The 15,489-nt window shown below is 56.9% G+C and overlaps 2 protein-coding genes and 1 long non-coding RNA gene across 7 annotated transcripts; 2 read left to right on the top strand and 1 right to left on the bottom strand.

The window, feature by feature from the left end:
* Positions 1-131: 131 nt before the first annotated feature.
* LOC146751519 (ribonuclease kappa) lies at positions 132-3,937 on the top strand. 3 transcript variants are annotated; one of them, XR_014941442.1, is made up of 4 exons: positions 132-371; positions 2,149-2,228; positions 3,190-3,479; positions 3,652-3,937. XR_014941442.1 is itself a non-coding variant. In XM_085534429.1 (3 exons), exons 1-3 carry the CDS (start codon positions 294-296, stop codon positions 3,326-3,328), a joined length of 297 nt encoding a protein of 98 aa, XP_085390555.1. In that variant the 5' UTR covers positions 132-293; the 3' UTR covers positions 3,329-3,937. The 3 variants fall into 3 exon arrangements, 1 of the variants encoding a protein (XP_085390555.1); XR_014941441.1 differs by having other exon boundaries at positions 3,554-3,937; XM_085534429.1 differs by having other exon boundaries at positions 3,190-3,937.
* Positions 3,938-4,178: 241 nt separating this feature from the next.
* LOC146751517 (ragulator complex protein LAMTOR4-like) lies at positions 4,179-11,824 on the top strand. Of its 3 annotated transcripts, XM_085534427.1 has the most exons (6): positions 4,179-4,307; positions 6,274-6,738; positions 9,861-9,941; positions 10,607-10,724; positions 11,499-11,630; positions 11,696-11,824. In XM_085534427.1, the coding sequence occupies exons 2-5, from the start codon at positions 6,283-6,285 to the stop codon at positions 11,594-11,596; spliced, it is 753 nt and encodes a 250-aa protein (XP_085390553.1). In that variant the 5' UTR covers positions 4,179-4,307; positions 6,274-6,282; the 3' UTR covers positions 11,597-11,630; positions 11,696-11,824. The 3 variants fall into 3 exon arrangements, with proteins under 3 accessions (XP_085390553.1, XP_085390552.1, XP_085390554.1); XM_085534426.1 differs by having other exon boundaries at positions 11,499-11,824; XM_085534428.1 differs by lacking the exons at positions 4,179-4,307; positions 6,274-6,738 and adding an exon at positions 8,444-8,484 and having other exon boundaries at positions 11,499-11,824.
* LOC146751518 (uncharacterized) lies at positions 7,834-11,587 on the bottom strand. Its single transcript, XR_014941443.1, has 2 exons — positions 11,476-11,587; positions 7,834-8,270 (listed from the first exon to the last, which is right to left on the bottom strand). It is a non-coding gene; the product is annotated as an uncharacterized LOC146751518 (long non-coding RNA).
* Positions 11,825-15,489: the final 3,665 nt, after the last annotated feature.

The raw sequence follows: 15,489 nt of genomic DNA, 5'->3' as shown, positions 1-15,489 counted from the left end.
TAATTAATTACCCCTTAATTACCCCCTTTCCCCGCCCCCCCCAGCGCCGATCCCTCCTATCGCGAGACTTGCGCTCCAACTCTCGCCGTGACGTCTACAACGCGCGCCGCCCGTCGCGCTTTTATGACGTCACACCGGAGCGCCGCCTCAGTCTGCTGCAGCGGCTCGGCCGCGCAGCAGCTCCGGGAGGGGGGAAGATTCGCGGGTCGCTTCCGCTTTCTGACGTCGTTCTGACGTCATCGCGACGCGGGCGTGACGTCATATAGCACCGCCGAGGAAGGAGGGAGGTCGCCATGGTGTCGTTGCTGTGCTGCGGGCCCAAGCTGGCGGCCTGCGGCATCGTGCTGAGCGCATGGGGCGTCGTCATGCTGGTGAATGGGGGAGGGGGGGCGGTTCCGTTGGGCCTATGGGGTTCTATGGGGTCTATATGGGGTTCTATGGGGTCTATAGGGTCTATATGGGGTTCTATGGGGCCTATATGGGGTTCTATGGGGCCTATATGGGGTTCCATGGGGGATCTATGGGGTTCCATGGGGGATCTATGGGGTTCTATGGGGTCTATATGGGGTTCTATGGGGGATCTATGGGGTTCTATGGGGTTCTGTTGGGCCTATATGGGGTTCTGTGGGGGTTCTATGGGGTCTATATGGGGTTCTATGGGGTTCTGTTGGGCCTATATGGGGTTCTGTGGGGGCTTTATTAGGCCTATAGGGGTTCTATGGGGGTTCTGTTGGACCTATGGGGGTTCTATTGGGACTATATGGGGTTTTAGGGGGTTCTGTGGGGCGTATAGGGGTTCTATGGGGGTTCTATGGGGCCTATAGGGGTTCTATGGGGTTCTGTGGGGCCTACGGGGGTTCTATTGGGACTATATGGGGTTTTACAGGGTTCTATTGGAACTATATGGGGTTCTGTGGGGGTTCTTTTGGGCCTATGGGGGTTCTATGGGGCCTATAGGGGCTCTATGGGGTTCTGTGGGGCCTACAGGGGTTCTATTGGGACTATATGGGGTTTTACAGGGTTCTATTGGAACTATATGGGGTTCTATGGGGGTTCTTTTGGGCCTATGGGGGTTCTATGGGGCCTATAGGGGCTCTATAGGGTTCTGTGGGGCCTACGGGGGTTCTATTGGGACTATATGGGGTTTTACAGGGTTCTATTGGGACTATATGGGGTTCTATGGGGGTTCTTTTGGGCCTATGGGGGTTCTATGGGGCCTATAGGGGTTCTATGGGGTTCTGTGGGGCCTGCAGGGGTTCTATTGGGACTATATGGGGTTTTACAGGGTTCTATTGGGACTATATGGGGTTCTATGGGGTTCTTTTGGGCCTATGGGGGTTCTATGGGGCCTATAGGGGCTCTATGGGGGTTCTGTTGGGCCTGTAGGGGTTCTGAGGGGGGTCTGAGGGTGTCTCTATGGGACCATGGGGGTCTTTATGGGGCCATAGATATTTCTACTGGGCTGTGGGGTCTCTATGGGGCTGTAGGGTCCCCATGTGCTGTGTGGGGGGGGTTTCTATAGGGCCAGCCCCACAGCCCCACCCCCCACTTCCCCTTTGGGGCATCAGGCGCTGCTGTGTCACTGCGCCGTGTCCCCAACCACCCCACATCCGGCCCCACTGTCCCCATTGTCCCCATATCCCATTGACCCCACTGTCGTCCCCATTGTTCCCCCATTTTATTGTCCCTATTGTCCCCCCACTTTATTGTCCCTATTGTCCCCCTATCCCATTGTCCACAGTGTCCCCATATCCCATTAACCCCACTGTTGTCCCCACTGTCCCCCCACTTTATTGTCCCCATTGATCCCCATTGTCCCCATTTCCCATTGTCCTCCCACCCCATTGTCCCCCATAGTCCCCCATAGTCCCCATATCCCATTGTCCCCACCGTCCCTATTGTCCCCATTGTCCCTATTGTCCCCTCCCCCCCATCCTGCCCCATTCCGGTTCCATCCGCCCCACAGGGTGTTGACGGTGACATTGTGTGGGGTGACATTGAGACCTAATGGGGGGGGGAGGGGAGGGGACAGCAGGAAGTGAGTGACACAAAGGGGGGGTGACATATGGGGGGGGGGGGCAGTGACATAAAGGGGGTGGGGGGGGGTATGGCAGCCATCTTTATGTCCCCTCTTTCCCCCCCCCCCAGGTTCTGTTGGGGATCTTCTTCAACGTCCATTCAGCTGTGCTGATCGAGGACGTCCCGTTCACCGAGGAGGACTTCAATGAGTGAGTTGGGGTCTATGGGGGTCTATTGGGGGCTGATGGGGGGCATTGGGGTCTATTAGGGTCTATTGGGGGCTGATGGGGGGTATTGGGGTCTATTGGGATCTATTAGGGTCTATTGGGGTCCATTGGGGGCTATTGGGGTCTATTAGAGTCTATTGGGGTCTATTGGGGGTTATTGGGGTCTATTAGGGTTTATTGGGATTCATTGGGGTCTATTGGGGCCTATTAGGGGCTATTGTGGTCTGCTGGGGTCTGTTGGGGGCTATCTGGGTCTATTAGGGGCTATTGGGGGCTGATGGGGGCTATTGGGGGTGCTGGGGGCTCTTGGGGTCTATTGGAGTCCATTGGGGTCTATTAGGGGCTATTGGGGTCTATTGGGGTCTATTAGGGGCTATTGGGGTCCATTGGGGTCTATTAGGGTCTATTAGGTTCTATTGGGGTCTATTAGGGGCTATTGGGGTCTATTGGGGTCCATTGGGGTCTATTAGGGGCTGTTGGGGTCTGTTGGGGTCCATTGGGGTCTATTAGGGGCTATTGGGGTCTATTGGGGTCCATTGGGGTCTATTAGGGGCTATTGGGGTCTATTAGGGTCTATTGGGCTCTATTGGGGTCCACTGGGAGCTATTGGGGTCTATTAGGGGCTATTGGGGTCCGTTGGGGGCTATTGGGGTCTATTGGGATTCATTGGGGTTTATTGGGGTCTATTAGGGTCTATTGGGGTCCATTGGGGTCTATTAGGGGCTATTGGGGTCCATTGGGGTCTGTTAGGGTCTATTGGGGTCCATTGGGGTCTATTAGGGGCTATTGGGGTCCATTGGGGTCTATTAGGGGCTATTATGGGCTATTGGGGGCTATTAGGGCCTACTGGGGGTCTATTATTGGGGTGAGGGGTGTCAAAGTTGATACCAACCCCCTTATGAACCATTGAATCCCCTTTATCTCTTATCTCCATCCATTGTAGTGGTCCGGACCGGATCTATGGGCTGTACGAACGGGTCGGAACCAATTGCTTTGTGGCTGCGGGTCTTTATCTCATATTGGGAGGCTTCGCTTTGTGTCAGGCCCGACTCAATAAGAGGAAGGAATACCTGGTTCGTTAATTACCATGGCAACCACAGCAAAGAAAGACCCCCCCCCCCTTATCCCATAACCCCCCCACCCCCCTATTTCCTACCTAGAGACCCCCAGTCCCTGCTCTGATCCCATTGGTGGTGCTTGGAGGACCCAAAGGGGGTCTTGGAGGACCTAAAGGTCTTGGAGGACCCAGAGGGGTCTTGGAGGACCTAAAGGTCTTGGAGGACCTAAAGGTCTTGGAGGACCCAGAGGGGGTCTTGGAGGACCTAAAGGTCTTGGAGGACCTATAGGGGTTCTTGGAGGACCTATAGGGGTCTTGGAGGACCTAAAGGTCTTGGAGGACCTAAAGGGGTTCTTGGAGGACCTAAAGGTCTTGGAGGACCTATAGGGGTCTTGGAGGACCTAAAGGTCTTGGAGGACCTAAAGGGGTTCTTGGAGGACCTAAAGGTCTTGGAGGACCTAAAGGGGTTCTTGGAGGACCCATTTCTTCCCTATAGCCCCATTTTCCCCCTCAATCCATCTCTGATCCCATTGATGGTACTTGGAGGACCCATAAGGGGGGTCTTGGAGGACCCACTGGTTTGGATCCTACAACGTCCCAACCCACCCACTGTAATAAATGATGCTGGTCTGTATCACTGTATGGAGTTCTGGGTGTTTGTTACCATTGAGACCCCCCTAAAAGACCCCAATTCCCCCCCAGTCCCAGCTCTGAACCCATTGGTGGTGCTTGGAGGACCCAAAGAGGGTCTTGGAGGACCTAAAGGGGGTCTTGGAGGACCTAACGGTGCCTGGAGGACTACCGCCCTGCCAGGACCTGCGAGTTGAGCGCTACGCATGCGTACATCCTGCCCGCCGCAGCGCATGCGCAGTGCTCGAGCGTTCTCCGCGCGCATGCGCAGTAGCTGTTTGGGCCTAAGCGAGACCGTGAGGCGGCGGTGATTCAAGATGGCGGAGCTGGAGGAGCTCTGAAGGAATCCACAACTCCATCCGGACCGGATAACGGTAACGGGGAGGAAGGGAGGGGTCTGTTCTATTGGGAAAGGCCCCTATTGATGGGGGTCTCGGCCTGGGCTCGGTATAAACATGGCGGCGCGCAGCGGTGGGGACGGAAAGTGCTCGGGTCCAAACATGGCGGAGCCCATGAGGCGACTTCCGGTCGTGGCCCCGCCTCTTCCGGGAGAGAGAATGGGGGGGGAAAATGGCGTCGGGGGATCGTGGGGTTATGGGGGGTAATGGGGAACTATGGGGGGCAATGGGGGAACTATTGGGGTCAATGGGGGTCAATAGGGGCACTATTGGGGTCAATAGGGGAACTATGGGGGTCAATGGGGGCACTATTGGGGTCATGGGGGTCAATGGGGGTCAATAGGGGCACTATTGGGGTCATGGGGGTCAATGGGGGTCAATAGGGGAACTATTGGGGTCAATGGGGGGCAATGGGGGATCTATTGGGGTCAGTGGGGGCACTGTGGGGTCAATGGGGGCCAATGGAGGAACTATGGGGGTCAATGGGGGCACTATTGGGGTCAGTGGGGTCCAGTGGTGGAACTGTGGGGTCAATGGGGGCACTATTGGGGTCAATGGGGGGCAATGGGGGAACTACTGGGGTCAATGGGGGCCAATAGGTGCACTATTGGGGTCAATAGGGGAACTATTGGGGTTGTGGGGGTCAATAGATGCACTATTGGGATCAATAGGGGTCAATGGGGGCCAATAGGGGCAACTATGGGGGTCAATGGGGGAACTATGGGGGTCAATGGGGGCACTATTGGGGTCAATGGGGGCCAATGGAGGAACTGTGGGGTCAATGGGGGTCAATAGGGGCAACTATGGGGGTCAATGGGGGCACTGTTGGGGTCAATGGGGTCCAGTGGTGGAACTGTGGGGTCAATGGGGGAACTACTGGGGTCAATGGGGGTCAATAGGGGAACTATTGGGGTCAATAGGGGAACTATTGGGGTCAATGGGGGCCAATAGGTGCACTATTGGGGTCAATAGGGGAACTATTGGGGTTGTGGGGGTCAATAGGTGCACTATTGGGGTCAATAGGGGCCAATAGGGGCAACTATGGGGGGCAATGGGGGATCTGTTGGGGTCAATGGGGGCACTGTGGGGTCAATGGGGACCAATGGAGGAACTATGGGGGTCAATGGGGGCACTATTGGGGTCAATGGGAGCCAATGGAGGAACTACTGGGGTCAATGGGGGTCAATAGGTGCACTATTGGGGTCAATAGGGGAACTATGAGGGTCAATGGGGGCACTATTGGGGTCATGGGGGCCAATGGAGGAACTATGGGGGTCAATGGGGGCACTGTTGGGGTCAATGGGGTCCAGTGGTGGAACTGTGGTGTCAATGGGGGCACTATTGGGGTCATGGGGGCCAATGGGGAACTATTGGGGTCAATGGGGGCCAATAGAGGCACTATTGGGGTCAATGGGGGGCAATGGGGGCACTATTGGGGTCAATGGGGGGCAATGGGGGATCTGTTGGGGTCAATGGGGGCCAATGGGAGAACTGTGGGGTCAATGGGGGTCAATAGGGGCACTGTTGGTGTCAATGGGGTCCAATGGTGGAACTGTGGGGTCAATGGGGGAACTACTGGGGTCAATGGGGGGCAATGGGGGAACTGTGGGGTCAATGGGGGTCAATAGGGGCAACTATGGGGGTCAATAGGGGAACTATGGGGGTCAATGGGGGTCAATAGGTGCACTATTGGGGTCAATGGGGGAACTATGGGGGTCAATGGGGGTCAATAGGTGCACTATTGGGGTCAATGGGGGAACTATGGGGGTCAATGGGGGCACTATTGGGGTCAATGGGGGAACCATTAGGGTCAATGGTGGTCAATGTGGGACACTATTGGGGTCAATGTGGGCACTATTGTGGTCAATGGGGGCAGTGAGGGCCCCTCTCTGTGCCTGTACCTGTCTCTGTGTTCCATTATATCCCCCTCCCCTTTTTGCAGCCCCCCGCCATGTTCCCATCCATCCATACAGCCCCATTGGGGTCCCAGCACATCGCGGGCTCCCCCTACAGCCTGACCATCGTCCAGGAGGGATTCAGCCGCCCGCGACCTGACGGGACGTTGGAGGCGGATGGAAGCGTCACATTAGTGAGGGGGGGTCCCGTCACGGCCCTGGTGGACACGGGGGGGCCGTGGGGCCGGCGGCGCCTCCTGGACGGGCTGGAATCTATTGGGGTCACCCCACGGGACGTCACCCACGTGCTGTGCACCCACGGCCACTCGGACCACGTGGGGAACATCAACCTGTTCCCTTCCGCCTCCATCTTGGTGGGCTTCGATCTGAGCTGTGGGGCCGGGCTCTTCCTGCCCCATAAGTTGGCTCAGGGGGTCCCGTACGCCCCACACCCCGGGTTGGTGGAGGTGGTGGCTACTCCAGGTCACGTAAAGGCCCACGTCAGTGTGTTGGTACGTGGGACCGACGTGGGGACGGTGCTGGTGGCCGGGGACCTGTTTGAGTGTGAGGGGGACGAGGGGCTGTGGAGGGGGCTGAGCGAGGACCCCCCCACCCAGGAGCAGAGCAGGGGGTGGGCAATGGGGGCGGCTGATGTCATTGTGCCGGGACATGGGGCTGCGTTCAGGGTGATCAGGGATGGGGGGGGGATGGGGGCAGTGAGGGGGGGAGCTGAGGGAACAGGGGGGCTGTAATGGGGGGCAGGGGGGGTGGGGAGGGGGAATTGGGGGCATCTGGGGACAGAAAAGGGGGCAATGGGGGCAGCAATGGGGTCAATGGGGACAGCAAAGGGGGCATTGAGTGCACATGGGGGCAGCAGTGGGGGCATGAAGGGGGCGTTGGGGGCATCTGGGGACAGAAAGGGGGGCAATGGGGGCAGCAATGGGGGGCAGGGGGGGTGGGAAGGGGGCATGGGGGGCATCTGGGGACAGAAAGGGGGGCAATGGGGACAGCAAAGGGGGCATTGAGGGCACATGGGGGCAGCAATGGGGGCAGTGGGGGTGGGAAGGGGGCATTGGGGGCATCTGGGGACAGAAAAGGGGGCAATGGGGACAGCAAAGGGGGCATTGAGGGCACATGGGGGCAGCAATGGGGGCAGTGGGGGCATGAAGGGGGCATTGGGGGCATCTGGGGACAGAAAAGGGGGCAATGGGGGCAGCAATGGGGGGCAGTGGGGGTGGGAAGGGGGAATTGAGGGCACATGGGGGCTGAAATGGGGGGCAGGGGGGGTGGGAAGGGGGAATTGAGGGCACGTGGGGGCTGCAATGGGGGGCATTGGGGGTGGGGAGGGGGCATTGAGGGCACATAGGGAAGCAAAGGGGACATTGGGGGCACCCAGAGGCAGTAAGGGGGGCAATGGGGGCATGGAGGGGGCATCTGGGGACAGAAAGGGGGACAATGGGGGCAGCAAAGGGGGCATTGAGGGCACATGGGGGCAGCAATGGGGGCAGTGGGGGTGGGAAGGGGACAAGGGGGGCACCCAGAGGCAGTAAGGGGGGCAATAGGGACGTGAAAGGGGCAGTAAAGGGGGCAATGGGGATGGGGACATTGGGGACACTAAGGGGGACATTAAGGACAGCCAGGAGATGGGACCCCCCAGAGACACCCCTAAGGATGGGGCAGAGACACACAGATGCTCCTCAATGGGAACAGACCGAGTGGGGAACGACCCCAAAGGACCCCATAGATGTGTCGTACCCCCCCCCATGGGGGCAGATATGGGGACCCCCCCCCAATAGACACAGAAGAAGGTGGGGGGGCATCTCCAAAACCTCCAGCCCACAAAAGTGCCCCCAGACCCCAAATAACAGCTTCAATCCCCAAATAACGGCCCTAAACCCCAAATAAAGGCCCCAGACCCCAAATAAAGGCCCCAAAAGCCCCCTAGATCGCGGGCGCGCGCTGTATGCAAATCGACTCGTGAATATTCGTTCCTCATCAGCGTGAGCGCGCGCTGTATGCAAATCGACTCGTGACTATTCGCGTCCTGCCAATGGGAAGGAGGGGGCGGGGATTAAGGGGACGGGCAGAACGCTGAGCCAATAGGAATGGAGGGGGCGGGGATTAAAGAGATGGGCAGAACCCTGAGCCAATAGGAATGGAGGTGGCGGGGATTAAAGAGATGGGCAGAACGCTGAGCCAATGGGAAGGGAGGGGGGCGGGGCTTGGCGGTCAGCTGACCAACGCGGAAGGAGGAGATGGTGATGGCGGAACTGGGGGAACAACGGGGGGGATGGGGGGCAATAAGGGGGGGGGGTGACACCATTGCCCCCATAATAACCCCATAATAACCCCATAACCCCATAATAACCCTATAATAACCCTATAATAACCCCACAACCCCCATAATAACCCCATAATAACCCTATAATAACCCCATAACCCCATAATAACCCCATAATAACCCTATAATAACCCCATAACCCCATAATAACCGTATAATAACCCTATAATAACCCCATAATGACCCCACTACCACTATTATGACCCCATTGCCCCCATAATAACCCCATTGCCCCCATAATAAACCCCATATCCCCCATAATAACCCCATATCCCCCATAATAACCCCATTGCCCCCATAATAAACCCCATTGTCCCCATAATAACCCCATTGCCCTCATAATAAACCCCATATCCCCCATAATAACCCTATTGCTCCCATAATAACCCCATTGCCCCCACAATAACCCCATATCCCCCATAATAACCCCATATCCCCCATAATAACCCCATATCCCCCATAATAAACCCCATATCCCCCATAATAACCCCATAATAACCCCATATCCCCCACAATAACCCCATATCCCCCATAATAACCCCATATCCCCCATAATAACCCCATATCCCCCATAATAACCCCATATCCCCCATAATAAACCCCATATCCCCCATAATAACCCCATAATAACCCCATATCCCCCACAATAACCCCATATCCCCCATAATAACCCCATATCCCCCATAATAACCCCATATCCCCCATAATAACCCCATTGCCCCCATAATAACCCTATTGCCCCCATAATAAACCCCATAATAACCCTATTGCCCCCATAATAACCCCATATCCCCCATAATAACCCCATATCCCCCATAATAACCCCATATCCCCCATAATAACCCCATTGCCCCCATAATAACCCTATTGCCCCCATAATAACCCTATTGCCCCCATAATAAACCCCATAATAACCCTATTGCCCCCATAATAACCCCATATCCCCCATAATAACCCCATATCCCCCATAATAACCCCATATCCCCCATAATAACCCCATTGCCCCCATAATAACCCTATTGCCCCCATAATAACCCCATTGCCCCCATAATAAACCTATAATAACCCTATTGCCCCCATAATAACCCCATTGCCCCCATAATAACCCCATATCCCCCATTATAACCCCATATCCCCCATAATAACCCCATATCCCCCATAATAACCCCATATCCCCCATTATAACCCCATATCCCCCATTATAACCCCATATCCCCCATAATAACCCCATATCCCCCATAATAACCCCATATCCCCCATAATAACCCCACACTTCCCCCATTGCCCCCCCAGACCACGGCACTGACTCAGGGCTTGGAGCGAATCCCGGACCAGGTGGGATACCTGGTCATCAGTGATGGAGCCGTGCTGGCTGTGAGTGGGGGGATATGGGGGGATATGGGGGGCATGGGGGGATATGGGGAGATATGGGGGATATGGGGGGATATGGGGGGTATGGGGGGTATGGGGGGATATGGGGGGTATGGGGGGTATGGGGGGATATGGGGGATATGGGGGGATATGGGGGGATATGGGGGATATGGGGGATATGGGGAGATATGGGGGATATGGGGGGATATGGGGGATATGGGGGATATGGGGGGATATGGGGGGTATGGGGGGTATGGGGGGATATGGGGGATATGGGGGGATATGGGGGGATATGGGGGATATGGGGGATATGGGGGGATATGGGGGATATGGGGGATATGGGAGATATGGGGGATATGGGGGGTTGTTATGGGTTCCTATGGGGTCGTTATGGGTTCCTATGGGGTCCCTATGGGGTCGTTATGGGGTTGTTACGGGTCCCTATGGGGTTGTTATGGGTTCCTATGGGTTCCTATGGGTCCCTATGGGGCCGTTATGGGTCCCTATGGGGTCGTTATGGGTTCCTATGGGGTTCTTATGGGTTCCTATGGGGTTATGGGTTCCTATGGGGTCGTTATGGGGTTGTTATAGGGTTATGGGGTTGTTATGGGTCCCTATGGGGTTCCTATGGGGTCGTTATGGGTCCCTATGGGGTCGCTATGGGTCAGTCATCAGGGGAGCTGGAGAACGACGAGCACACAGCCGCGGTGCTGACGGAGCTGCTGGGAACAGCCTGTGGGATGAGGCTGCACCGCGGGCAGCAGCCGCCCTTCAAACGGCTCTCGGGTACCGACATCCTATATCCTATATCCTATATCCCATATCCCATATCCTATATCCTATATACCATATCCCATATCCTATATCCCATATCCTATATCCCATATCCCATATCCTATATCCTATAACCCATATCCTATATCCCATATCCTATATCCCATATCCTATATCCCATATCCCATATCCTATATCCTACATCCCATATCCTATATCCCATATCCTATATCCCATACCCTATATCCCATACCCTATATCCCATACTCTATATCCCATATCCCATATCCCATACCCTATATCCCATACCCCACACCCCACACCCTATATCCCGCTGTCCCCATAGTGGTGTTTGGGGAGCACTCCCTCATAACCCATGCCCTACATCCCATACCCCATATCCTATATCCCATATCCCATATCCCATACCCTATATCCCATACCCCATACCCCACACCCCACGCCCTATATCCCGCTGTCCCCATAGTGGTGTTTGGGGAGCACCCATATCCTATATCCCATACCCTATATCCCATATCCCATACCCCACGCCCTATATCGCTGTGTCCCCATAGTGGTGTTTGGGGAGCACCCATATCCTATATCCCATACCCTATATCCCATACCCCATACCCTATATCCCACACCCCATATCCCGCTGTCCCCATAGTGGTGTTTGGGGAGCACCCATACCCTATATCCCATATCCCATACCCTATATCCCATATCCCATACCCCACACCCCATACCCCACACCCCACACCCTATATTGCTGTGTCCCCATAGTGGTGTTTGGGGAGCACTCCCTCCTGGTGACGGTGTCGGGGCAGAAGCTCTTCGTGGTCAAGAGGCAGAACCACGTCCAGGAGCCCGTCAGCGCCTGACAGACCCCAAAGGGGCCCAAAATCACCCCAAAATTACCCCAAAATCACCCCAAATCACCCCAAAGGGACCCCAGAATCACCCCAAAATCACCCCAAAATCACCCCAAATCACCCCAAAATCAACCCAAAATTACCCCAAACTGACCCCAAATCACCCCAAACTGCCCCCAAAGTGACCCCCAAGTGTCCCCTCCCCACACCGTGACAATAAACCATGGTCTCACCCGGCCCCATTGCGGCTCCATATGGGGGAAAACAGGGTCTGGGGGAGGGGGGGGATCCCAGTGACCCCAAAGGGACCATAAAAGGACCCCAAAGGGACCCCAAAAGGTCCCTAAAGTGACCCCAAAGTGTCCTTAAAGTGACCCCAACAGTGACCCCCAAGTGTCCCGTTGCACCATCTCTGTTCCAGCGCTTTATTGTCACACAGATGCAATAAATAACAGCATTAAAGTGCCACAGCCCCAAATGGCCCCAAAAACGGCCCCAAATGGCCCCAAAAATGGCCCCAATGTGCCGGGGTTGGCAGTGTGGGGCCACATGGCCCCAATGGCCCCCAATGTCCCCATGGCCCCATAACCCCCCACTGTCCCCTCCCTGCCCCCAAGGCCCCGGCCCCATCTCACACCCCATTGGCTGGGGACGGCATCCCCTATTGACCCCCACTGCAGTTGGGGTCGGTGGGGTCCCCCATGTTGTTCCCATTGACCCTATTGTCCCCATTGCCCCTATTGACCCCGTTGTCCCCACTGACCCCATATGGCCCCACTGACCCCGTATATCCCCATATGTCCCTATCGCCCCATATGTCCCCATTGCCCCTATTGCCCCCATACATCCCCATTGTCCCCATTGCCCCCATTCACCCCATATGTCCCCATTGCCCCCATATGTCCCCACTGACCCCATTGTCCCCATTGACCCCATATGTCCCCATTGTCCCCATTGCCCCTATTGACCCCATATGTCCCCATTGCCCCTATTGACCCCATATGTCCCCATTGCCCCTATTGACCCCATTGTCCCCATTGCCCCCATATGTCCCCACTGACCCTATTGTCCCCATTGACCCATATGTCCCCATAGCCCCTATTGCCCCCATATGTCCCCATTGCCCGTATTGACCCCACTGACCCCATATGTCCCCACTGACCCCATATGTCCCCATTGCCCCTATTGCCCCTATTGACCCCATATGTCCCCACTGCCCCTATAGACCCCATATGTCCCCATTGCCCCTATTGTCCCCATATGGTCCCCATTGCCCCTATTGACCCCATTGCCCCTATTGACCCCACATGTCCCCACTGCCCCTATTGACCCCATATGTCCCCACTGACCCCATTGTTCCCATTGCCCCTATTGACCCTATATGTCCCCATTGTCCCCATTGACTCCATATGTCCCCATTGCCCCTATTGACCCCATATGTCCCCACTGACCCCATATGTCCCCACTGACCCCATTGTCCCCATTGCCCCTATTGACCCCATATGTCCCCACTGACCCCATTGTTCCCATTGCCCCTATTGACCCCATATGTCCCCACTGACCCCATTGTTCCCATTGCCCCTATTGACCCCATAGCCCCCATACATCCCATAGCCCCCATAGCCCCCATACATCCCCATAGCCCCCATTGTCCCCATAGCCCCCATTGCCCCTATTGACCCCATATGTCCCCATTGCCCCATATGTCCCCATATCCCCCCACACATCCCCACATCCCCCCATCCCGGTCACTGTGCCACCACAGCACCTTGCATTCCTCTTGGCGATCTTGTCGAGGGACAGCGCCGTCCTGTCGGGGGGGGGGCACAGGGGGCGCCCCACAGGGGACCCCACGGGGGGGGTGATGGCGCGGCGCTCCAGGGCACTGCCCGACCTATAGGGACGGGGGGACAGGGACCCCCATGGACCCCAATGGAGCCACGGACCCCAATGGATCCCAATGGACCCCAATGGACCCCAGTGGACCCACTGACCCCAATGGACCCACGGACCCCAATGGACCCATGACCCCAATGGACCCATGGACCCCAATGGACCCATTGACCCCAATGGACCCATGGGCCACAATGGACCCACTGACCCCAATGGACCCCAATGGACCCATGGACCCCAATGGACCCACTGACCCCAATGGACCCCAATGGACCCATGGACCCCAATGGACCCACTGACCCCAATGGACCCATTGACCCCAATGGTCCCCACTGACCCCAATGGACCCCAATGGACCCATGGACCCCAATGGACCACTGACCCCCAATGGACCCACTGACCCCAATGGACCCACTGACCCCAATGGACCCACGGACCCCAATGGACCCACTGACCCTATGGACCCATGGACCCCAATGGACCCACGGACCCCAATGGACCCACGGACCCCAATGGACCCACGACCCAATGGCCCCACTAACCCCAATGGCCCATTGATCTCTATGTCCCCAATGGCCCCAATGGACCCACTCACCCCAATGGCCCCATTGACCTCTATGTCCCCCACTGACCCCAATGGCTCTGTTGACTTCTATGACTCCCATGTCCCCATTGACCCCAATATCCCCAATGGCCCCCAATGGCCCCATTGACCCCCATGTCCCCATAGACCCCCATAGACCCCCATTGCCCCCCATGTCCCCATTGCCCCCATGTCCCCATTGCCCCCCATGTCCCCCATTGCCCCCCATGTCCCCAATGGCCCCACTGACCCCCATGTCCCCATTGCCCCCCATGTCCCCACTGACCCCCCATGTCCCCATTGACCCCCATGTCCCCATTGCCCCCCATTGCCCCCCATGTCCCCATTGCCCCCCATTGCCCCCCATGTCCCCCCCTGCCCCCTATTGCCCCACCTGCTAAGGTGCCCCTGCTGGGCTGTTGGTGTGAGAAGGACTGTGACCTGCCCAGCCCTTGGTGTCGTTCCACAGGTCCCGGATGGTTCCGGGGCTGTTGCGTCGCTGTGGGGTGGGGGGGGGTCTCAATTCGGGGGCAGCCCCCGCCGTGAACTGCAGCTTCAGCTTCATGTGCTGGGACAGCTGGGACCGGGGGGGGGGGGAAATGGGGTCACAGGGGGGCCATAAAGTGACCCAACATCCCCAGGGGGACCCCACTGCCCCATAGGATTCCCACCTCCCCCCCAGGTCCCCCCCCCCACCCCAATTGTCTCCTAATGGACCCCATGTTAACTCTAAGGGGTCCTTGAGACCCCCGGTGTGTCCTCACAGTACCCCAAGGTGCCCCAAGTGACCCCAATGGCCCCAAATAACCCCAAGGTGCCCCTCCATGCCCCCCCATATGCCCCCATTGACCACTAGGTGCCCCAAAATAAACCCAAGATGCCCAAAAATGACCCCAAAATGACCCCAAGATACCCCAAAATGATCCCAAGATGACCCAAAATGACCCTAAGATGCCCCAAATGACCCCAAAATGCCCACAAATGACCCCAGGATACCCCAAAATGACCCAAAATACCCCAAAATGGCCCCAAGATGCCCCAAAATACCCCCAAAATAACCCCAAGATGCCCCAAAATGACCCAAAATGACCCTAAGATGCCCCCATTGACCCTCAGGTGCCCTCACAGTGCCCCCATTGCCCCCCATTGCCCCCATTGCCCCCACTGCCCCCTATTGACCCCCATTGCCCCCATTGCCCCCTATTTCGCCCCACTGCCCCCATTGCCCCCACTGCCCCCTACTGCCCCCCATTCCTCCCATTGCCCCTATTGCCCCCACTGCCCCCCACTGCCCCCATTATCCCCATTGACCCCCATTGCCCCCCATTGCCCCCCCACTGCCCCCCCATTGCCCCAATTGCCCCCATTATCCCCATTGACCCCATTGCCCCCATTATCCCCATTGCCCCCTATTGCTCCCATTGCC

Source organism: Coturnix japonica, unplaced genomic scaffold, assembly GCF_054131305.1.
Source record: "Coturnix japonica strain WE unplaced genomic scaffold, WE-NBRP24 Scf082, whole genome shotgun sequence".
NCBI lineage: Eukaryota > Metazoa > Chordata > Aves > Galliformes > Phasianidae > Coturnix > Coturnix japonica.
This window is presented reverse-complemented; position numbering and strand designations above follow the sequence as displayed.

Excerpts from the sequence above, each read along its gene's own strand:
- LOC146751519 (XM_085534429.1), top strand. The coding sequence starts at position 294 with ATGGTGTCGTTGCTGTGCTGCGGGCCCAAGCTGGCGGCCTGCGGCATC. Across the intron at positions 372-2,148 it reads CATGGGGCGTCGTCATGCTG|GTTCTGTTGGGGATCTTCTT; the intron begins GTGAATGGGGGA and ends CCCCCCCCCCAG. Across the intron at positions 2,229-3,189 it reads ACCGAGGAGGACTTCAATGA|TGGTCCGGACCGGATCTATG; the intron begins GTGAGTTGGGGT and ends CATCCATTGTAG.
- LOC146751517 (XM_085534427.1), top strand. The coding sequence starts at position 6,283 with ATGTTCCCATCCATCCATACAGCCCCATTGGGGTCCCAGCACATCGCG. Across the intron at positions 6,739-9,860 it reads AGGCCCACGTCAGTGTGTTG|ACCACGGCACTGACTCAGGG; the intron begins GTACGTGGGACC and ends TTGCCCCCCCAG. Across the intron at positions 9,942-10,606 it reads GTGATGGAGCCGTGCTGGCT|TCATCAGGGGAGCTGGAGAA; the intron begins GTGAGTGGGGGG and ends GCTATGGGTCAG.